Genomic DNA, 23,811 nt, shown 5'->3' with positions numbered 1-23,811 from the left:
CCTACTCCCGAGATGCGGAGAGAGCGATGTCAACCACCCTCTTCCTGTTGGTGTGTGACATAAAGTAAGGGGAAAAAATTTACAAGCAGCACAAACAGCGATCTGCTCACGCTGCTCAGAGAAGAGGCCGTTCTTTAAACCTGCGCAAATGGGGTTTGCGTGTTTCCTGAACTGTGTAGAGCCCCTGAGCTGTAATGTATCTTTCTTTTCTGTCTTAAAATAAAGGATTTTGATTTGCTGACATTGCCAACAATTTTTCTAAAGTTTTTTATTGGGCAAATCAAGGCTTTACACTTCAAATATGCCCTTCTTTCCTTTCCGTTTCTACTGTTTACTGTGAGATTTTAAAAGTTAATCTTTTTCCTCCAAAATTCCAGTGTTTGAAATACAAGATAGTTTCTTGGCAAGATTTATATTTTCTTCTAAGCAGTAAGAGAGTGTATCGAAATTAGCATTTTCAAATTTCCAGTTATTTGGCGTCCATCTTCCAGGTGTTTTTATCCCAATATTTTTTTCCAGTTCTGCTCAATCACTAAATGGCACTCGTGTAACACATGAGAACTGTGTTACATGTCCAGGCTATCTGCGCTGTCATCCCATGCTTGTAATGCAGCTCCAGCACTGCCAAACTGATATCTGCCTGAGGCGTCCCAACATATTCCCCGTTTCCCAGTCCCTCCCACTCATATAAGGTCCCTCCAAATGTTCCCACCCCTGGCAGCCAAGTCCCGCTACCCCAGAGCCCTACCCCCTACCATGTGACTTACCCTGGGGGTCAGCATCAGTTGTGATGTGTTTCTTGGCAGAAATGATCCTCTTCTACTGCTGGCTGGTTCAGCACTAGGATCCAAAATGATGCCATTGGTCCCCTAGCACTAGTCTCAAAATACTTCTGGGTGGTGTTTTACATGGTTGGGTATATTGAAGGGATGGACTTTGTGCACATGGTATTAAAACTTCAAGTGTGTGTGTGTGGGGGGGGGGGTAATTTGAAAGGGCCTTATGATGTGTGAGGTGGCAATATCGGGGGATGAGGGCTGATATTATGGAGGGGGGGGGTGCACTGTTCTTCTGGACTGCTGGTAATGCAGGTGCACTTACTGTCTCCTCATGGGGTGGTGGTAAGTTCAACTTTGCCATCTGTAGTTATGATAGCTAGCAACCAGAACTGACCGGTGCACTAGTTATCACAGCCAACCGCTTCTCTACCTGCCTATGTCACTCCCATTTTCTGCCCACTCCCACAGGTGTTTTACTGTAATGGCTGCCTTTTTAGTGCAGGAGACAATAACACGGGCCTGCGCTACTGTCTACCGCTTGGTAAAACCCACATTAGCTGGCCAACATAGCTTAGTAAATTGGCCCCACTGGGTTCTGATAACTAATTTAGTAGAAAGGTTTAAAGCTGGATATGGATTTGGGCTGGGTGAAATGACTTATCCAAGATCACAAGGAGTCTTGGAGGGAGAAGTAAGATTTGAACTCTGGACTTTCCTAGATTTTAGCCCACTGCTCTAATCAGTAACCACCACCTTTATTTAGAGCAGGGGTTCTCAACCCAGTCCTTGGGACACACCTAACAAGTCAGGTTTTCAGGATACTTACAATGAATATGCATGAGATAATTTTGCATGCTCTACCTCCGTTTTATTCAAATTTATCTCATGCATATTGAGTGTGGGTTTCCTGAAAACCTGACTGGCTAGTTGAGTCCCAAGGATTGGATTGAGAACGCCTAATTTAGAGGATAAATGCAGGCCCAACATTTTACATGACTTCAGGGTGTGCTCACATTTTCTAGTCATCCCTTATTTTGATTTGGTATGAAAATGCTCTTATTTACAGTCTCCTCCATCAACTTTATGAAACCACTTGGTAATCCATCCTGCCATTGAGTGGTAATATGAACCAGATCAACCTAAGTTGTTTTGTTTTTTGTTTGTTTTTTTAGTTCAAACAATTTTTATTGAGTTTTCAAATTGAAATGACAAGGACTGAAACAGCCAGTACAAACAAGACAAATAACAGTAACTTGCCATCAAAGACAAAACAAATAAACATGCCAATTAAATAATAGTACAAGTGGAGATTGCTGTGTATATGTTTCAAGTTTATTAAAAACTAGGAAAAATGCCCGTTTCAGAACGCAATGAAACGGGCGCTAGCAAGGGGCCCCCTCCCTCCGTCCCTCCGAGGTACTTGCCTTGTTCGCCACAGTTTCCGTTTCGGCCCTCGAGTGTCATAGCTCCGCCCTCGACGTCATGACGTTTTGACGCGAGGGCGGTGCAGACACTCCAGGGCACACCGGATATCTCGGGCGCCTCAACTTCCGTGGAGGCTTCAGAACGTTGGGGTTGCCTTTTATATAGAGAGATTTACTATCCCGTCCAACAGAGAAATTCATCAGAGGAGATAAAACAATATAGGAAGGAGAGAAAATGAGAGAGGAGAAAATAATAATGAAAGCCTAGTGACGGAATATTCATAACCTAAGTTCTAAATATTGTTCTAAAGGTCTCCATATAGATGATCAACCCGAGTTTTGAAGAGCGAATGACTAATGCTATTCCTGTGACAGTCGAAAGGGCAGAGGGTTTTTCCATGAGTAATTCCACCTTCCAGCATCCATGCTGGCTGACACACACAGTAGTGCTTTATTTTACTGAATATGTTAATTTGCTCTTTAATTATAGGGCGGGCCTTACCATGACATGCTGCACAGTATTTTAGGTGCTTATACTTGTTACAGACCGGATGTTGGTTACGTAAGTAAAGTTTCTGCATCGTTTTTGTGGTGGTGTTTTTTTTTTTTTTGTATGTTGGAAATTAAGACTAGCATTCATAAGTAACCTTATTAACTGTTTGTGTTCAATAGGTGTGTCATGTGTTATGTACTCCCTTTTCTTGATAGGTTTTATGAAAAAATATTAAGAATATTGATAGTGTCTCCTAGAGGCATATTTTCAAAGCACTTAGCCTTCCAAAGTTCCATAGGTTTCCCAAGACAGCCAACTCGGCTATATTGCATACTTTTCTTCAGTTTATGGAACATTGATTCCAACATGGCTTTGTGCTTCTGTTTCCTAATTTTCAATAGGTTCAGGGCATGTCGTTCATTGCAGCTGTGCTGATTTTGAACTTAGATACAGCAGATGCCTTTATTGCATTTTCTAACCTTTTGAACAAACCCTGTCAGATGGCATTTTTTCGAGTGGACCAGGGCCTGGTGAGTATTCCATAAAGATCTACTCATTTACATCCCCTTTCCAGGTGTGAAATTCCCTGTTCACACAGGTGCAACAGTAGGCAGAACCATTTTCCCAAAGAGACCTAGAGGTGAATTGGGGAATTTAGTTACATTTAAAAGCTTTTGTTTTTATTTTATTTTTATTGAAGATTTCAAAAGAACATGCTTGCAAGAAAAGTAGACTTGCAATTATTTTAAAAAAGGAAAACGGGCAAAAAGTTCTGCATTTACTCAAGCTTTCTATAAGTGGGGTAGAAGCTTTAAAGATAATTAATTGACAAAAAACAAAGACCATTTGTTAACTTAAGAAAAATAAGACAGGCTGATAAGTCAAGGCACTGCTATAAGTGTATACAGTTTCTACAGCCCTATATAGAAGCAGAGAGCAGCACATCCACCTGTCAATTAACAGCTAGAAAAGCTGACAATTACATTATGTAAGTTCCCACTATTCCAGAACCTGCAGGAATAATTGTGTCCATCTACCAGCAGATAGAGAACTGAAAACTGAGCTGAGACATAAGTACATAAGTACATAAGTAGTGCCATACTGGGAAAGACCAAAGGTCCATCTAGCCCAGCATCCTGTCACCGACAGTGGCCAATCCAGGTCAAGGGCACCTGGCACGCTCCCCAAACGTAAAAACATTCCAGACAAGTTATACCTAAAAATGAGGAATTTTTCCAGTCCATTTAATAGCGGTCTATGGACTTGTCCTTTAGGAATCTATCTAACCCCTTTTTAAACTCCGTCAAGCTAACCGCCCGTACCACGTTCTCCGGCAATGAATTCCAGAGTCTAATTACACGTTGGGTGAAGAAAAATTTTCTCCGATTCGTTTTAAATTTACCACACTGTAGCTTCAACTCATGCCCTCTAGTCCTAGTATTTTTGGATAGCGTGAACAGTCGCTTCACATCCACCCGATCCATTCCACTCATTATTTTATACACTTCTATCATATCTCCCCTCAGCCGTCTCTTCTCCAAGCTGAAAAGCCCTAGCCTTCTCAGCCTCTCTTCATAGGAAAGTCGTCCCATCCCCACTATCATTTTCGTCGCCCTTCGCTGTACCTTTTCCAATTCTACTATATCTTTTTTGAGATACGGAGACCAGTACTGAACACAATACTCCAGGTGCGGTCGCACCATGGAGCGATACAACATCTTTCTTGGAATCCAATCCAGTTCCTCAGAATTTTCTGTCTCCAGCAGGTGGATGGACTCGCTGTTTAGCCTCCGGTTCTGAATGCTTTGCTCCTGGTCCAGTTGGTCAGCTGGTCCCCAGTTGAGTTTTGTGGGTGGCTTGAGTCTGCAGAGTCATACTTGCGGTCTTCAGATCCCTGTCTCTGCTGCCCCATGATTTTACTTCTTCTCTCCCCTGTTTTCTATGGAGCTGTTCTTTTCCAGCATAACAACCTTAAAAAAAAAATGTTTTAAAGTTGTTTGCTGGAGAGTGTGAAACAGAGTATCAGTCCTGAGCCTTTCTCATCTGTGTTAAGACGTGTGGAGACTGTGAGCTTGGGGGGAGCAACCGTCATTGGTAAGACTGACTAAAGTTTGACTCAGATCCACTTGGAGGGCTACAGCGTCAGGGCATTGCAGTGGATGCAAGCCAGGAATCCCATGGAACGTGGAAGAAATGGTCGGCGGTAGCAAATCTTGTGTTTGGCGCAACATTCAAATACGCTGGGGTCAGGGCCAGTGTGCAGTTTGATGCAGGAATGTGTGGGAACAGGTGCCATTTTGTCAGGGCCCAACAGATCATTATTGAGCTGCATCGGGATCTTTTTCTCTGAAGTTTGTATTGCTTTTATCAGGCCTATTTACTAAAGCAGGGACAGTCAGAGTTACTGCAAGGTGCTACCGTTTCTCGCCCTGCTGCCCCTCCGGCTTCTAAGAGATCTCATTTATACTTCCAGCAGTGGGGCAGATGAGGCTGTCACTGCTTCTCCCTCCTTATCTGAAATGGCCTTGGTCTATTCAGAGGAGCCATCATTGATGGAGCTGTTAGAAGAGGGAGAGCTCCCTCTAGAGGAAGGGGATGATCCGAATGTACTGAGGTTGTTTCATAAAGAGGAGCTCTGAGGCATTAGCAGTGATTTTAACTAAGTTGTCTTCTGCTTCGTCATCAGGAGTTCCATCTTTGTCGATCAGTAGGGGGCTTAGAGGTCCTCCTAAGGCCTTCCCGATGCATCCAGACAGGCCCTGATTACAGCAGAATGGGTCTCACCAGCTGAGAGAGGAAAGAGCCATGGCTTGTTTTACCCATTAGTTCCAGAGGAGGAAGATAAATTTCAGCTTCCCAGTGTGGATTCCCTGGTTACGGTGGTGAGACCACCACTTTGCTGATGGAAGGGGGTATTCTCCGAGGACAAGCAAGCTGCTTGTTCTCACATGTGGGTTGACATCCGCGTCGGCCCAGGAATTGGCATTTTGCAAGCAAAATATAAAAAAAGTTTTGCCAGAGTCTTCTGGTGTGCTTGCAGTGCACACCGCGCATGCGCGGACCGATTTCTCGCCCGTCACGTGAACGCGTTCTCTCAGTTTTTTCTCCGCATTGAGTTGTGGTGTTTGCTTTCGCTGCTCCTCTCAGGCCCAGGAGAGAGTCTTCGTTTTCTTTGATTTTTTTTTTTCTTTTATTATTGTTTTAAAAAAAAAGAGAGAAGAGAGAGTACCTTTACTTTTGTTAGTTTGTTCTCCCTTTTAAAGTTTCCTTTCTTTTTCGACCACGCTGTTGGGTTTTTTCCCTTATTTTTGTGCCTTTTTCTTTTAACAGGCTCAATCGTGTCTTTTGATTTCACCGAAGCCATTTTTCCTTCCATGTCATCCAAGACTCCCAGCGGCTTCAAACGTTGTACTCAGTGCAACCAGACCATCTCAGGTACCGACACCCACGTCTGGTGTATCTAGTGCCTTGGGCCTGACCATAGCCCAGCCGCTTGCAGTCTGTGTCTTCGTATGAAGAAACGGACCCAAGTGTCTCTAGAAGCCCAACATGAAAAGCTTTTTGAGGCTCAGTCCAGTCCATCGACATCGGTACCCAGGTCGGCGGCATCGACATCGAGGGAAGCATCGATGTCGGGAGCAGAGGTAATGGCTGCTGAAAGACCAATTCGCGCTGGGAGCAGTGAGGCATCGAGTGGGTCTCCACCTGCCTCAAGGCCTCCTGTTATGCAGGCCCCCCCCCCCCCGGGACCGACCTTCGTCTGACCCGGCCCCGAGGAGGCGTGAGAATTCCACGTCCTCCTCATTGGTACCAAGGAGTCTCGATGATGGGCATCGAGCGAAGGCGAAGAAGCACCATCATCGTTCTCCTTCAACACACAGTGCTGGGAGCTCCGGGGCGTCAAAGGAATCGGCACCCGAGAGGATCGCTCCCCCTCTGTTCATTAGGTGCTGATGCGTTGGTCTTCTGGCAGCCCGGTACCTGCTCCCGAGCATCGACAGATTCTGCCACCAGCTCCTTTACCGACCCGGCAGCCTTGTCCGAAGGCGGCTCTCAACGAGCGCATCAGGGCCTTGCTTCCGGGAGGATTTCAGTGCCAGTCTGCTTCAGTGTCGGGGGTGCTTGCGCCTTCCATACCGTCTGCTGCAGCGGTATCTGGCCCTTCGCCCGTGGTGAGGTCCCCAACCTCAGTGCCGCCTTTGGCATTGGTGTCGGCTGCCACCTAGGTCGATTCCCCTTCGACGTCGGTGGAGGATGCTTCACCGCAGTCCAGGCGGGCATCGACTTCTCAGCACCGCCATCAAGGACGTCGCTCCTCGGCGTCGAGGCAGGCTCAGTTTCGGACTGCTCTGAGGGATGTCTTGTCCGATACTGAAGATGAGCGTTCGTTGGAGGAAGAGGAAGATCCCAGGTACTTTTGTTCCCTCTGAACCTTCTCCTCCACCACAAAGGAGACTTTCTCCACCGGAGAGTCTATCCTTTACTTCCTTTGTCCGGGAAATGGCTGCGGCTATTCCCTTCCCTATGGAGGTTGAGGATGAGCCCAGGGCTGAGATGCTCAAGGTCCTGGATTATCCTTCTCCGCCTAGAGAGGCTGCAACGGCTCCTTTGCATAATGTACTGAAGGAAGTCCTTATGCGAAACTGGTCGTTTCCTCTGTCTAATCCCATGATCCTGAAAAAAGCTGAATCCCAATATCGGATCCACGGTGAACCTGGATTGATGAGGTCTCAGCAACCTCACAATTTCATGGTGGTGGACTCCGCCCTCAAAAGAGCCAAGAGCACTAAGGACTATGCCTCGGCGCACCCAGGCAGAGAATCTAGAACCTTGGACTCTTTTGGCAGGAAGACGTATCAGGCTGCTATGCTTGCTGCCAAGATCCAGACATACCAGCTCTTCATGAGCGTCCACTTGCAGAACTCGGTGAGGCAACTGTCCAGCTTGGTTGATGCACTCCCTCTGAAGCAGGCTGAGCTAATTCGCCAGGTGGTCAGGCAGCAGAAGGCATGTCTCAAATTCCTGGCCAGTGGTACATTCGACACTTTTGATGTAGCATCCAGGATTGCTGCCAAGGTATAGTGTCAGTGACCTGGATCATTCGGTCCAGCAGCGGAAGGCGGATGTTCCTTGCCGGGGGGATAACCGTTTTGGTGAGAAAAGAGAGGATCTTGTTGACAAGATCAAAAAGCACAATGATGCTATGGATTCTCTCTCCCGCCGGTCGTCTTCTGCTACTACCTCCTCATCTAGGAGGTTTTTTGGAGGGAAGAGGAGTGCTCCCTATTCCTATGCTAGGTGTAGGTACGCTTCTCGGCTGCCTGCCCAGGCTCAGTCCCAGCGCACTCATTCTTGTCAAAAGCGTGCGCCTAAGACCACTGTGGCTCCCCAGCAAAAGTAAGGGACGGGCTTTTGACTGGCTCCAGTTCAGCATAGCCTCAGTAAACGTGTCCGTACAGAACGACTTGCCGGTTGGGGAGAAGTTAATGTTTTGTCACCAAAGGTGGCCTCTTATAACCTCCGACTGGTGGGTTCTTCAAATTGTCCATTTAGGATACACCTTCAGTCTGGAATCCAAGCCTTCAAATTGCCCACCGTGAGCTCAGTCCTAAAGCTCGCAGCACAAGCAGGTACTTGCAGAGGAACTCTCTGCCCTTCTAGAGGCCCAAGCAGTCGAACCCGTTCCACCAGGGGAAGAAGGGCTGGGATTCTATTCCAGGTACTTCCTTGTGCAAAAGAAAACAGTGGGGATACGTCCCATCCTAGACCTAAGGGCCCTGAACAAATTTCTTATTCGAGAAAAGGATGGTTTCCTTGGGCACCCTTCTTCCCATGATTCAAGAGAACGATTGGCTATGCTCTCTGGGTTTAAAGGATGCTTACACACACATTTCGATACTTCCAGCTCACAGGAAGTATCTTCGATTTCGGCTAGGAACACAGCACTTTCAGTACCGTGTGCTGCCTTTTGGCCTGGCGTCTACGCCCAGAGTGTTTACCAAATGCCTAACTGTAGTCGCAGCATCGCTACGCAGACTGGGAGTGCATGTGTTCCCTTATCTCAACAATTGGCTGGTGAAGAGCACCTCAAGGGAAGGCGCTCTGGAGTCCACGCGAATGACTATTCAGGTGCTGGAGCTACTGGGGTTTGTCATAAATTATCCCAAGTCCCATCTCACCGTTTTACTGATCAGGAGTGGGAAGTTATTTGTGGGGAGGTTCAGAAAGCTTCGGTATGTGCTTTGGGGCAGGAAAATGCATATAAAGTCTTAACCAGATGGTATTACACACCGGAGAGATTGAAGAGTATGTACCCGGGTGCATCAGACATATGCTGGAGGTGTAATTCACAAAGGGTTTCCTTTATACACATATGGTGGGCATATCCTGGGGTGGTACCCTTTTGGCAGGCTGTCATGAAAGGATTAGTAAAGTTGATTGGATCATCGTTGGTGTGCAGCCCTTTGATGTGCCTTTTGGGCTTATTTAATGAGAGGGACTCTTGGAAGGAGCGGAAATGGTTGCGATGGGGGTTGGCAGCAGCCAAGTGCCTCTTAGCACAATATTGGAAGCGGGCAGATCCTCCGACATTGAGTGACTGGAAATGTAAATTGGGGCAGTTAATACAAATGAGAGAGTAACAGCTTACCTTGGGGAGGGGGCAAAGCAACATAAGGGTGGTTGGGCTCGATTGCAACAGCGACTGACCAGTATTTAGGTTTGTGGAGTATTGTAGGAGGGGGATGGGTTAGGGGGGATGGGAGGGGGAGGAGAAGGGAAGTAAGAGGGCCTCAAAGTTTCAGGGGGAGTCCTCTAGTTGAGTTGGGGTTGGAGTTGGTGAGAGGGATGGGGAAGGGGATGTTGTATATTAGGGACGCACGGTTTAGTTGGGAAGTGGTTACTGTTTTTGGGACTATCTTGATATTCTGAGTTTTGTGGTAGTGGACATGGGGGGTAAGTTAGATCCTGATGTTGTAGCTCAGTATCTAAGAGCCCCTGCGTGGACTAATGTGAGCAAAATGTGCTTTTTGAGAAATTGATTGATGCAGTGTTATTCTAATAAAAAAATTTAAAGTGGAAAAAAAAAAGAATATTGCCTCCTCCCTCAAAACACCCAGGGAAAATCTGCTACAGTACAAAGAAAAAAAAAAAAAGCCACAGACAGAATCCCCCTTATAGTGACATAGAACCCAGAGCTGGAAAAATTAAGAAAAATCATAAAAGATCTGCAGCCTGTACTCCAGGAGAATGAATTACTGAAAGAGATATTCCCATCCCCACCAGTGTTGGCCTTCCGACAGCCACCCAACTTAAAACACAAGCTAATTAGAAGTAAGCTCCCAACACAGACTCAAAAAGAAAAGAATGGCACACATCCTTGCAATATATCCAGCTGCAAACTATGCCAAAACAATTCACAGGACCCCACGGTCATTCACAAAGGAAAAATATTCAACATTAAGGAATCTTTCACGTGCTCATCTTCCAATGTGGTATATATCATTCAGTGTAAAAAATGCAACGAAGGCTGCTACATTGGAGAAACAAGTCAGAGGCTAAAGAAGAGATTTAATTTACATAGACACCATATGAAAAATGCTAGTACCAATAAGGATGTCACGCCTGTGGGGCAACACTTCACAAAACCAGAACACTGTACCAGTGATTTCATGGTAAGAATCCTTAAAGGGAACTTTAAAACAATACAGGAACGTAAGACCTTTGAAATCAGAATGATTAAATATTTTGACACCCACCAGACAGGACTTAACTAAGATCTGGGTTTTCTAGCTCATTCTAAACCATAAAATTGTACTGCTTTGTCACCTTCCTGTCTCCATGCATATCTTTTCTGTGTCTCACCTATCCACCCCCATCCTGTTAGACTGTCACTGAAATGCTTTGATGCTTCACTTATATATACCAACATTTGCTTAGTTCCGATCTGACGAAGAAGGGCAACCTTCGAAAGCTAATCAAGAAATGTATTAAGTTATGTCCAATAAAAAAGGTATCATCTTATTTTCTTTTCCATGTTTTATTTTGTTTTATTTCTATTGATTAAGCTTTTTCTGGAAACCCACATGATTTGGTTTTCTCCTTAGGTGCTATTGGATATGATTCCAATAGCACTTAAGCAGGGCTGGTGGTTGGGAGGCGGGGATAGTGCTGGCCAGACTTATACGGTCTGTGCCAGAGCTGGTGGTGGGAGGCGGGGATAGTGCTGCGCAGACTTACACGGTCTGTGCCAGAGCCGGTGGTGGGAGGCAGGGCTGGTGGTTGGGAGGCGGGGATAGTGCTGGGCAGACTTGTATGGTCTGTGCCCTGAAAATGACAGTTACAAATCAAGGTAAGATATACACAAAAAGTAGCACATGTGAGTTTGTCTTGTTGGGCAGACTGGATGGACCTTGCAGGTCTTTTTCTGCCGTCATCTACTATGTTACTATTCCAGAAATTGAGGGTCACACCAGTGAGGGTCTTCTTTCTAATTCTGTAATGTGGTGCATGTAAATATGTGTTGCATAGCTGAAAAGTTGGTGGTGTTATAGGTGTGTAGTGGGCAAGTCGTAGCGTTTCTAAAATCTTTGCATGTTGTTATAGAATACACCTGCTCCGCGCCTAATTTAGTTGTCGGGATTTACACCAGGTTTTACTTGGCATAATTGACCGCGACTAAATTTAGTCACGTGGACCAAAGCTCAGCGTATTCTATAAAACGTGTGGAAATTTAGACTTATTCTATAATGTATGCCTAAATTAAAGCGTACTTTATAGAATATGCCTAAGTGAATTTCATTTTGGTGCCAAAGTTTTAGGCGTGATTATATGGAATCTAGTCTTTGTGTATGAATGAAGTTTTGGATGCAGGGTTAAGCTTGAAGGCAAATGGGAACTGCTCCATAACGTAAATGGAACAGGATACAGTTTCTAAACTGCTTTGAGTGCCATTTTTTAGGGAAAAGGTTATATATAAGACCTGTGCCGATTTTGTTCAGCTGTAGTCAAGAAAGCTCGTCAAGGTACCTCCAACATTAATACAGTACCTTACTGTTTTCAATGTAGAACTTTTTGTGTTACAGAATAAATGAAAACTTTTTACCTTTACTGCTTTCACTATGTATTTATCAGTACTTTCCAACTTTTATTTTTGTTTTGTTCAAATGTGTTTCAGAATAAATTAAACCTTTTTACTTTAATCTGCACTTGTCCTGTACTCTTTTTCCATGGTACTCTGAGAACTTTGTTTATCTGGGGCAGCCGCTTAATTGGGGTAAAATACTAAAGTCACAATGTGTCTCAGTTTACTGGAATCTACTGTAGTTCTCCACGGGTAGGAGCTGAACACGAAAGAATGAGAACCAACATCTAAATCATCTTTATGATTTTTTTGCTTTTCAGATGTTGACTTATTATGCAGCTTTTGAGGTGTTCTTTGAAGAAAACTTGCCTAGGTTGTTTGCACATTTCAAGAAAAATAATGTAACTCCAGACATATACTTGATTGATTGGTAAGTTTGGAAAATATAGCTTGTGGAAATATTGATAATTTGTCACACACATCTTGATTTGATCGTAGAATTTTTATGTAGAGCAGTGCTGACAACCTTCAAAACAGTGCTATTTGCCTTTCAAATAAGTGTGTAATGCCACATTTTGATCATTTGTGGGTAAATTTTCAATAGGGCACTTAACTGGCAATATACATGTGTACTTTTTGACATGCACAAACTTAGGCAATTTTCAAACACAGGGTACCCATGTATGTCTTATTTGAAGATAAGTTTATGTTAAAGCTACATGTATACACTTGCATGGTATTAAATGGCAATGTAAACTACTTCTGTTAGTAGTAGTTGGTTTCCATTGAAAAAATAAACGTGCTCTTTTCAACCATGTTTCTAGAGAGCCACCTCTTAGTATTCAAATATATGTGCCTTGTAAAAGATGCACACATGCTTTGACTACAAAGTCACTTACCTCAATACGGCTAATGTGTTGCTTTTTTTCTTTCTTCCTCCGCATAAGGCACCTACGCTGTTGACAATTTAGGCCTTTATGGGGAATGGGCTTTTTTTATGATCGTGAGCCGCAATCAGAATTTAGGGGTCAATGCAGAAAGCTACTGCGAGTTGAACAGCACATTTACTGCCAGGTGTATGCGCATTGTGTGCCCAAAGCAATGTAGAAAGAGATTAAGGTGGGTGTGAGCTTGCGTGGCATACATGACTGCACATTGCATTAAAATGAATGCGTATGAGGCATTAACTATTCTACAGTGATGCAGAGAAGGAAACAGCTGACTTTTGATGCATGGTTACTGTGAGAATTATTTTGCTAGATCCAGGGCAGTGTAGCCCAACCTGATCCCCTTACCCTGATAGTTTTCTGCACTGGCACCCTGACCCAAATACCCTCCCTCCCTCCCCCACCAGAAATTTAAAACAAAAAAAAATTGCTAGCGTCTAGTAGCACCCCTCCCTCACTAAACTGAACCCAGAATCTCTGATGTCTAGCAACACTCCTCCACTTAGTGTGACCCCCCCCCCCCCTTCTCCTCATCTTTAAAAAAAAAACTTTCTCTGGTAGTCTAGTGGCCCCTCCCCAACCCTGACTTAGAAACAAAAAAACAAAATCCCTAGTGTTATCCCCCCCCCCCCCCCCCCCACACACACACACACATTATGGTTGTACCTTAAGAGGCAGGAGCAATTCTCGTTTATTCCTGGCCTTGCATGGTGCACCCTGGGATACACTGCATGGAATCAGTCTGCTATATAAGGGAATTTTCCCTTATATGGCAGGACTGACCCCACCCGGTGCATCTCGGGATGCCTGCTTTGGAGCTGGATGCTGCCTTTTTTCAAGATGGTGGTGCCAGAAGGGAGGTACGAGTGGGCATCACTCCTGCCTGTTAAGGTATGATCTGGATGAGTGGTTGGATGGGTGGGGGATGCACCAAGACACAAAGGATTTTTAGTTTGGGGTTTTTTAAGGTGGGGTTGGGAGGACTACTAGGATACCAGTGAATGGGGCTTTTTTGAGTTGGGGAACAGAAGGGGGGGTGTCAGGTCGGGAGATGCCACTAGAACCAGGAGTTCAGTTCAGGGAGGGAAGAAGGGGGGGGGGGTGATGACAGCAGCTTCACTTGTTGTTTTTTTGTTTGTTTGTTTTTTGGGGGGGGGTTGTCACCCTTCCTCTGTGTGTGTGAGCTGATCACCGCTTATGCACTGACAGGAAGGGTGAAGTTTCACAATTGGCTGCAGATTAATTTACATGCTCATTGATTTACATGAGAAGCCATGTGGCCAGGGGCTCTTATGAGCAGTTTTCTGCATCAGCCCCTTAGTGATCTAACAAAATTGCAGTTTAAGTTGTAAATTTCTAGTAATCCAGTAAAATCTCAGTGAAAATTATTATATATATGTGCTCAAGCCCATTACTTCAGCAGCCATTTGTTGGTGAGGAGACATGCTGAGGGCGTGTTTCAGCCCTCCTGGATGACAGACAGCTGTGTCACCCAGGCATGCCACCTGGGACAGAGAAGGTGTGTAAGAAGGGGAAAAGGGGATTTAAAAAGTTATCGCTGATTACTGTGCCTGTCACCACTAACTTCTCAGTATTGGGGTTGGAAAAAAACTCCCATCTGTCATTAACTCTAATGTTCTGTGACTAAGAGGCAGATGCAGCAACCAAACGTAAAAAAATCTAAATCGTTAAAGTCCCTAACGATTTTAAAATAACGAAAAATGCACCAAAAAAAAAAGTCACACATGCTGAGATCGGTAGTGAAACGTACAATGTATCAAAGAATCACAATACACATCGTTAATCGGCCCCCAAATCATGCGCAGAGCAGCCAAGCGTTATGTTAGCTGCTCTGCGCATGCCACAAACAGTCAAAACACAGTCAAATCGCAAGCACATGGCTCCCAAATAAAAACAAAAATAAAAAAAAAGGGTCGGGAGGGGGCAAGGGCGCTCATCAGGAGCGTCCTGTACAGACGGCCTTGCCCCCCCCCCGCTGCTCCCCACTTTCCGCCGCTCCCCCCACCCCAAAAAAGCAAACTTCTAGAAGCCCCTGCCCCCCCCTCCCTTCCTCACTACTCTCTCACCTCAGCTCCGCCTCCCGACATCCTCCGTCCGTGCCCCGCCCCCTTTTGGGGTCGTCGCCGCCATTCCCCTCCTCCATCGGGCCCCCCTTCCTCTTACCGGGCCCGTGCAGCGCCTCTCTCCTCTGTCCGAAGGCGCTGCACGGGCAAGAAGAAAGCTGAATCAGCTGATGCCTGCCTTCGCGATGGCGCGTCTTTCTCCTGCTGCGCCCGCCCCTGTCTGACGTCAGTAACCTACGTAGGTTACCGACGTCAGAAAGGGGCGGGCCCAGCAGGAGAAAGACGCGCCATCGAAGCTGGGCAAAGGCAGGCATCAGGCTTTCTTCTTGCCCGTGCAGCGCCTTCGGACAGAGGAGAGAGGCGCTGCACGGGCCCGGTAAGAGGAAGGGGGGCCCGATGGAGGAGGGGAATGGCGGCGACGACCCCAAAAGGGGGCGGGGCACGGACGGAGGATGTCGGGAGGCGGAGCTGAGGTGAGAGAGTAGTGAGGAAGGGAGGGGGGCAGGGGCTTCTAGAAGTTTGCTTTTTCGGGGTGGGGGGAGCGGCGGAAAGTGGGGAGCAGCGGGGGGGGGGCAAGGCCGTCCGTACAGGACGCTCCTGATGAGCGCCCTTGCCCCCTCCCGATCCTTTTTTTATTTTTATTTTTTTATGTGTTTTCTGAGGTCCTTTGGACCAATCACAGCGCTTTTAGCTCTGCTAATGCGCTGGGATTGGCTCAAAGTTTGTTTATTTTTTCACTTAACACTTTTTCCTGCCACGGAGCTGTCCTAACGAGAGGTCCAGACCTCTCGTTAGTTTTCCTGCCTTTTTCCTGCGTAAAGGCAATCGGAAAAGGTTAGTGCATGTCGTTTCAATGGGGTTTTCACACTAATTGCTCATCTCCATTCCGTTTTCGTTAGCTGCTACTGTCGTCGGAAAATAGGCTTAAGTGCATGGAAAGGATAGGAAATTCTTCCCTGAGGGCTCATTTAACGATGAAAAACGTTTAGTGCATCTACCTCTAAGAGAAATCTGTGAGACTTTCTAGTAAACATCATAAATTGTGTCAGAGTATATCAGGTGGTACCCACTGCAGAGGGAAGCAAATAAATCTAAATGTGTCTCATTCAGAAAAGCAAACAAACAGGCCTTCCCTCACAGATCAAAATCATGAAATCGGCTGTAACCTGAAGGACAGGAATTTTGGCATCTGTCCCTGGATATCGTTCAAATTTTAATTTCAACTAACTGGAATGTTTTATAGCTCAAAGGCTTTCCCAGGTAGAATCTCTGTCTTCTCATACAGTTCATATTGGAAAGAAAGTGAAGCAGGTCCTCTAGATAGTTGAAATACTCCATCCCAGACAGTCTATGGGACGATAGTCTTTCCATTATATTTTAATCCTGTATTAGGCTAAGGACTCTGGTATTAGGCCTTTACATCTGGGAGAACAAAACTCAAAAGGTATCCTCTTCATTAGTGGGGCTAATGTTATAAACAATTTATACATGTGGAATGGCTTTTTACACACAAGTAGACTCTTATAAAATTGCATGGGGGTATATGTGCAAAACAGTATGTATTGGTGTGGTCCTTGTGCCAGATAGGGTGGGGCAAGTAGTAAAGGTTTCCCTTAGTCTTCTCTTCAGGACCCCAACCTCGTCTGCAGGGCAAGGCACAACAGAGACATCATCCCTCCATGAGGTCACAGTATATCTTCACATGACATTTCCCTGGACTTAGGAGTGAAGGACCAACGCTATAAGAAATTTAGAGTTATTGCAAGGGGGTGGGAATTATAGTGGGAGTCCAGGTAGGAATAAGGTATTTTTGAGCAGTTTTTATTTAGTCTGCTGGGGTTAGGTAGAAGTACGGTGAATAAGAGTGGGAGGTGGGTTTTCCATGAAATAATAATGAATAGCAAAGGCAAGGCAGACAAACAATTCTCAAAACCACTCTATTATTTTAGCCCAATCTAGGCTCCAAGTGTTAGTCTCTGTAACTCAGTGGTCATATATCCCTGTTTGTATCCCTTGTACACCCTTCCCCTTATTGGTGGATTTCTCATGGAAACTAGACTCCCTAGCTAAGTGTGCAACTCCTACTTCAGATTAATATAACTCACCTTGAACTGCCTCTGGAAAGATTTGAGCTTAATTACAAGGTACTGAAATAACCTGAGCTCAGTCTGAATCTGGCCAGTTATATGGTGGTGCAGGCTTAGGGTCTCGCCAGTGGATGCCACATGGTCTGTGCTGCTCCATGAAAGTCCTTCCTGAACAGATGTCTCGGGGTCCAGCAATGATCTTTGGTTCTCCCTTGCTGTGGGTGGAAATGCTTTATTGTTCCTTGATGCCCCTGACTGACCACCAAACCAGCAAAATGCTTCACTAGGCCTTGGCATCAAGTGTGAACTAAACTGGACTACTGGAGTGTGTTCTCTCTTAGCTAAAAATAAAGCAACTGACATTTTCTAGCTATCTAAGGTTTCTTTTACATAGAGCCCTAGCCAGTAGAGGATTTACAGTGCTGGAGGTCACTGCTGTTTAAGGTGTCCAGTGCTCTCTGAGTCTCTGCAGCTGCCCAAGGCTTAGTAATACTGTTCCAGATCTACAATCAGACTCTGTTCCGTGTTGCAGCTATAAAGGCTGTAGTGCCCCACACAGGCTGGCCCTTGGGTCTCTCACTTCCATACTGTTCATGGCTGCAGCCCACTGGGCCCTTCCTCTGTACTGTTCTTTGCTAGCACAGATTTCTCGGGGGGGGGGGGGGGGGTGGAATTCACTGAAGCTTGCTTTCTGATGCAGCACAAACATAGTTATCCTGCTGGGCTTTCTGTCCCCCCCCTCCTCCCAAGGCTACTTCCTCATTACCTGATGCTAATTTTCTGTTGCTGTTTCCCCAGGCCATTCACTGGGGCTGCTGGATTTCCTGTTCTTTTTTTCTTTGTTTGGGGTTTTTTGTTTTTGTTTTTTTTCTCAGCTGGGATCTCCTGCTTTCTTTATCTTCTGTCCTGCTCTTTTGATGGTGGGATGGGTTTGGGAGGCACCTTTCACTGGTGTTCATCTGCTCCTGGTTCTATGGGCTTCTGTCTCTTCAGCAAGTGTCCACTAAACAACGTATACAAGGTAGGGAAAGTTTATCACAAAAAATATATCAAAATCTACACTTTCCTTGCATTAGAATGATACAAAAAATCAGTGTATTGTGCTGGATTTCTAATAAGGAGGAAAAAGAGCCTCACAGAGCTCCTAGACAATATGTCTGTCTACTGGAGCTAAAACGGATCTTAAATTGATCCTCTGTTCATCATTGGCTCTGAAAAAACCCCCAAAAAATAGTTTTCTAATGTTTCAATCAACAGTGACAAAGATAATAGTTCCTTTCAATTGTTGCTTCACAAAATATTAGGACTAATTGTTGCTTCACAGGATGTTAGAACACAGTGTAAAATAAACACTTATCTATAGCGTGAGAAGACTTCAATCTTTCTTCCTATGGCGCTCCAATACACATGATGAGCTTGGAGCGCCATAGGAAGAAAGATTGAAGTCTTCTCACGCTATAGATAAGTGTTTATTTTACACTGTGTTCTAACATCCTGTGAAGCAACAATTAGTCCTAATATTTTGTGAAGCAACAATTGAAAGGAACTATTATCTTTGTCACTGTTGATTGAAACATTAGAAAACTATTTTTTGGGGGTTTTTTCAGAGCCAATGATGAACAGAGGATCAATTTAAGATCCGTTTTAGCTCCAGTAGACAGACATATTGTCTAGGAGCTCTGTGAGGCTCTTTTTCCTCCTTATTAGAAATCCAGCACAATACACTGATTTTTTGTATCATTCTAATGCAAGGAAAGTGTAGATTTTGATATATCTTCAGCAAGTGTGACATTTTAATCTCCCACTTCCCTCATGACAGGTACCAATTTATGTTGCCTTGTCACTCATTTTTTTTCCTTTCCTCCCCAAAATAGTCCAACATCCCTTCTGCATAGGAGGCTTCTCCTAAGGTCAGCCCCTGGTCTTTGGGAGGAATTCTTCTCAGCACCTATGCGCTGGGGGGGGGGGGGAGCTATCCCCTGCATGAGATTCTCTCCCTCTGGTCCTCACTTGCCTGGTTTCTGGTCCCAATGCTCTCCCCTATGCTTTACTGCTTCTGGGATACAAAAATCACATCTAAGGGTTCTATAAAGTTGGTCATTTGAAGTTTCTTTTAATGCAGCATTATATAAAAATGTTTCAGTAAAGTCTGATTAAATAAAGTAGCTGCTTCCAGCTGGGTCTTAGAAGCAGAGATCAGTCTTGATCTCATGACTCATCTGCATCATAGTCCAGAGGTATAGGCCTCTGCTGTTTCTGCAAGGAGTCCCTGAGTGTATTTCATGATGCTGGCTCCTGCATAGGCAATAACAAAAATCCCCAAATTTCTTAAATAGTGCTGTCAAAAAAATAAATAAATAAATAATGTGCTACAAATTAATTTAAATGCGAAGAAGAGTGCCCTCCGTGTCATTTTCTAATTTGAAGTCTTAATGAACTGGACTGTTATTTATGTTTGAGTGATGCAGACAATATTTTGATGTCTTTGGAAAAACAAGCACCCATTTTGGCCACAACTAGCAAAATTTGCATGGGTATCCTGTACATTCCTGCTACCAGCACATTTTCTAAGAAGACAAGTTGCTCGTTTTTATTATTGTTTTCTATTTGTGATTTATAAACAACAGTTGCACAGCATATTGTTCCTTTCAATAATTTAATAAAAAGATTAAATATACAATCATAAATGTTTGAGGCTTCTGCAGATGAGGACAGAGCCCACAAGGATGGGACCGTGGACAGAACCTGCGGGGACAAAGAGCCCACGGGGACGGAACGGGGAAGGAGACAACCTGCGAGGATGGGATGGGGACGAGGCGGGGACAAACTTTGTCCCTGTGTCATTCTCTACAGTCCTGGTCACAGTCCAGTACTTGGTGATCCCAAAGAGTAGATCTATTTCTCAAAGCATATTTTCAGGGATAACTGATGGCTTTCCCAAATTTGCCTAGTTGCCAATTTATAAACTTTTTCTCCAGAAAGTTGTCTCTTTTGAACCCCACTGTTGGTCATCTTGACCGCATCCTCCAACATTAGATTATACCGTAGTGTACCGCATGAAAAAAATTACTTTCTATGATTGTTTTCAGTTTGCTGGTTGTTAGTTGCAATAAAGAGTGTATTGTTTTATGATTTGAAAGGTTAAACAGGTGCTCCCTTTTTAACCATTTCCCTGCACTTATGATTTTATAAACTTCTGTCCTGTGCTCTCTTGTCTTTCTTTTTTCTAAGTTTAAGACCTCTAATCTGTTTAAGCCTCTCTTTGAGGGAGGTGTCCATCCTCTTTATCATTTTTGTTATCCTTCTTTGAGTCATTTTGAGCAGAGCTATATAATTTTTAGTTTTGTTTATTGGAACACATTATATATCACTTTTTTCAATACATACAGCAATGAAGTGTAAAAATATATATATATAATTCAAATAAAACAGAAAGCAAAGATATTGAAATAGACAAAGGAAGGACAAAATAACAGAAAAAAAACGAAGGGTTAACAATGCATCTTGTTAACAAAATAAAGAGAAAAGACAGCTAGCCCTCTGTGCACCATGTGATCCAATACCACACAAAACCAAAACAAAGTTAAGTATTACAAGGTACACGTGAAAAGGAAAAAGCTTTCAAACTAGCTTTAAATACAAGGAGGGATGTCTCGCATAAGATAACAAGGGAGAGTGTGTTACAACTGAGATGGAATGAGCAGAACTGTACACAGTAGTCAAGTATGGTCACTGAAAAGGTTGACTTGTACCAACCCTTTACCCTGGTATCCAGACAAGAGCTCATCTAGGAGCCAAACCAAGGATCTCTAGTTCCCAAAGCACAAATCGGACCTTGTGACCAAGAAGCTATTTGTGCAGTCAGGTGACATGATGAGCTACAGTGTTCTGCAACTTGTCCTGGTGTATTTAAGCACAGCACTGTTTTTTTGTTAGTGCCTATTTCCATGTCATGTGTGTTTATGAAGCACCCTAGGATAATTTGTACAAAGTTGTTAAGGGTTTTATGTTAGGAATAAAAGTAACATAGCTGTTTTGTGTCTGAGAAGCCAACTTTGCCAATAAAGTAAATAATTTGATGCCTGTTGATGTTGTGTGAAACGCTTCAGATAACCACAATTGGTTTTCATTGTTGTGGCTTCGCGGTTGAAGTACCGTAACCTCTGTCATAATGCTAAGTGTGCAGACTGGTTTGCTTGAATGAAGTGGCTGTAATTTGTGTCATAATTGCCATCAGTTGGCACATCTGTTTCCTGAAGCAGCCCTGAATTCTGCTGCAGCTGAAGGATAGATTAACAGATCTGGCTGCCTATTGTAAAACTGAGTAGACAAAGCTCTTAAATTTTCTGCATCAGGGTTTAATGACAAGGTAGTTTAAGAGAAGGATGTAAAAGGTAATTTCACAGGCTCTGAGCTCATAGTGGGTATTCCACGTTTCTTGTGAGGTGCCATGGAAAGGGGGGGGGGGGGGGGAGGATACAGAAGTAGCCTTCAAATGCCCATGGCAGCATCCCTGACTTCAGATTGGCACAACTGGTTCATGCTAAGCATTGTGTCTGTTAATTTTGGGACAAGTATTCAAACTTTTATGCAGGTAAACATGGTTTGAAAATCGTTCCTCCATCCCGTCCATGAGGCTGTAAATGTCTCTGCTATCAGGGAATTTATATATTACTGGGTGAAGATGTTCTCCTAAGTAGGCTTCCTAGCTGTTTAAATTAAATTTTAGAAAAAAATGAAAAAAAAAAAATCTGCCACCTTTCCCCACTGAATCAATCGCTAGGGTTGAAGCTTTCACTGCTGCGTGTGTCTGGTAGTGCTAGCCGAGATTGGGTGGTGGGGCTAGTTCTGGGCAAGACTTCTACGGTCTGTGTCCTGAAAATGGCAGATACAAATCAAGGTAAGGTATACACAAGAAGTAGCACATAAGAGTTTATCTTGTTGGGCAGACTAGATGGACCGTGCAGGTCTTTTTCTGCCGTCATCTACTATGTTACTATGTTACTATCCGAATTAATAGTGTGACTCCGCAGCACAGTCATACAGATGGTCAGGGCCAGTGCTAGACGTGATGGGGCCCAGGGCAGATGCTAGGGAAGGGGCTCCTAAGCTTGTTCCTCTTTCAACTTTAGGCAGGTTTGGGGGCCCTCCAGTGGCATAGGGCAATTGCTGTGGGCCTCCATTTGCTCACCCCTAACGCCCGGCCCCACAGATGGTTCCTAGTTCAGTCCCTTTGTTAGTTGGGGATGCTCAGAAATCATATTCATAGCCACTGGCATAGAGTTGGCATTGTTATAGCTCAAATGGCAGGATTCTGGGCCCATGATTTTGTAGGATTCCAGTAGCAGCTGCTTGTCTAGTTCCTGGCCCAGTGCCAGACTAGGTATATTGGGGAGGGCACACAAAATGGGAGGTTAGAGAGTTTTAGGAAATTGCAAATGAAAGTTCATGGTGCCAGAAACTCAGCCCTTGTTCAGGCTTGTTGGAGGCCCAAAAGAAAAGGCGACCGGAAATAAAAATGTAGTTTAGTAATAGATTGGCACAATTGCTCACAAGTTTCTGCCTTTAACCTCTCTTGGCTGTGTGTATTTTACTGTTGAAGCCAGGAGCGATAATTTCGCTGATGTGGTAGAAAAATAGCATTATTCCAAAAATGTCTACTGGGCTATTTATAGTTTGATATTTCCTTAATTCAGCACAGTGCAGCTTATAGTGCCACTAAGATCTATTGAAAATTGGCATCAATTTACTTCCCTGTGCACTGCCTCGGCAGCCTTTGTTGCCAGCAATGCTTGTTGTAGGCTGGGAATCCCTAACCTCCCCAAGGAGAGATATGTTTGCAGTAGTTCATGGTTACCTGAGCAGCTGTATCAAGCTAAAGACAGAGCTGGGAGTCAGACTGACAGTTGGGCAGTATAGTCATTACCCCTGAACCTTCTCTGCAATTCTGGTTCTTGTGGGCCACAAGCCAGTCTGGTTTCAAGCTATCCCCAAGGATTATTTGTACCCACATAAAACCAAAGCTCAACCCCAGTTACCCAGAATCCCAGGTGGAATTGCACCAATCACATTTAAATCATCAGAATCTTTAAATACTTCAAATGGTTCATACTTATAACAAGAATCAAAAGTTCTTTTCTTAAAATGTTATCTTCTTTCTCAAAGTTGTATATTATTCTGATGATGTAATCCTTTCACTGGCATGTTGTCCAAATCCTTTGCATCATAGCAGTCAAAAAGGTCAAATCGAAAAAACATCCGAAAGCCTTAAATAATTCTCTAGTCTCTTTGTGTATCAACAAAATCGTGCCTTCCACTCAGTTCTGCGCAACTTTGCAGAGTTAACTATAGCACCCGACCCTGACTCAGATTTTGTTGAGACACACCAGGAGGATAGAGAATTATTTAAGACTTTTGGATGTTTTTTCGATTTGAACTTTGATTGATATGACGCAGAGGATTTGGACAAAGCGCCAGTGAAGGGATTACTGCACCAGAATAATATACAACTGAGAAAGAAGATAACTTTTTAAAAAAAGAACTTTTGCTTCTCGTTATAAGGATGAATCATTTGAATTAAGGAGATGTGACATTTTTAAGAATTCTGATGGTTTAATGTGATTGGTGCAATTCTACCTGGAACTGGGTTTGAGCTTTGGTTTTATGTGGGTAATTATATTGTGATTAAATAAAGTTTATATTATTATTTTAAATGTGTTCAGTGGTTTGATTAGTAATATGTTTATTGTAATTACTAACCATTAAGAATATTGGAACCTGGTATATAGTAATTACAAGGATTATTTAGGGTGCACTAAAAAGGCAAGCTTTTACCATACCTTGATTTACCACGGGAGGTACCAGTCTGTGGTATCTCTCTACTGAAAATTGCTGACTCCTATGATAAAAGACTAA

General features: G+C 44.1%; 1 protein-coding gene across 4 annotated transcripts in view; it reads left to right on the top strand.

The window, feature by feature from the left end:
- The window catches only part of TBC1D14 (TBC1 domain family member 14), a 199,948-nt gene that overhangs the window by 162,214 nt on the left and 13,923 nt on the right, over positions 1–23,811 (top strand). For all 4 annotated transcript variants that reach the window (XM_030191163.1, XM_030191164.1, XM_030191165.1 and 1 more), the window contains 3 exons: positions 2,694–2,765; positions 3,098–3,226; positions 12,099–12,208. In XM_030191163.1, the coding sequence (XP_030047023.1) occupies positions 2,694–2,765; positions 3,098–3,226; positions 12,099–12,208 (311 nt within the window). The remainder of the gene's footprint in view (positions 1–2,693; positions 2,766–3,097; positions 3,227–12,098; positions 12,209–23,811) is intronic.

This window comes from Microcaecilia unicolor, chromosome 2 (genome assembly GCF_901765095.1).
Source record: "Microcaecilia unicolor chromosome 2, aMicUni1.1, whole genome shotgun sequence".
Lineage (NCBI taxonomy): Eukaryota > Metazoa > Chordata > Amphibia > Gymnophiona > Siphonopidae > Microcaecilia > Microcaecilia unicolor.
The sequence above is the reverse complement of the archived record's forward strand: the minus strand, read 5'-3'. Positions and strand labels throughout refer to the sequence as shown.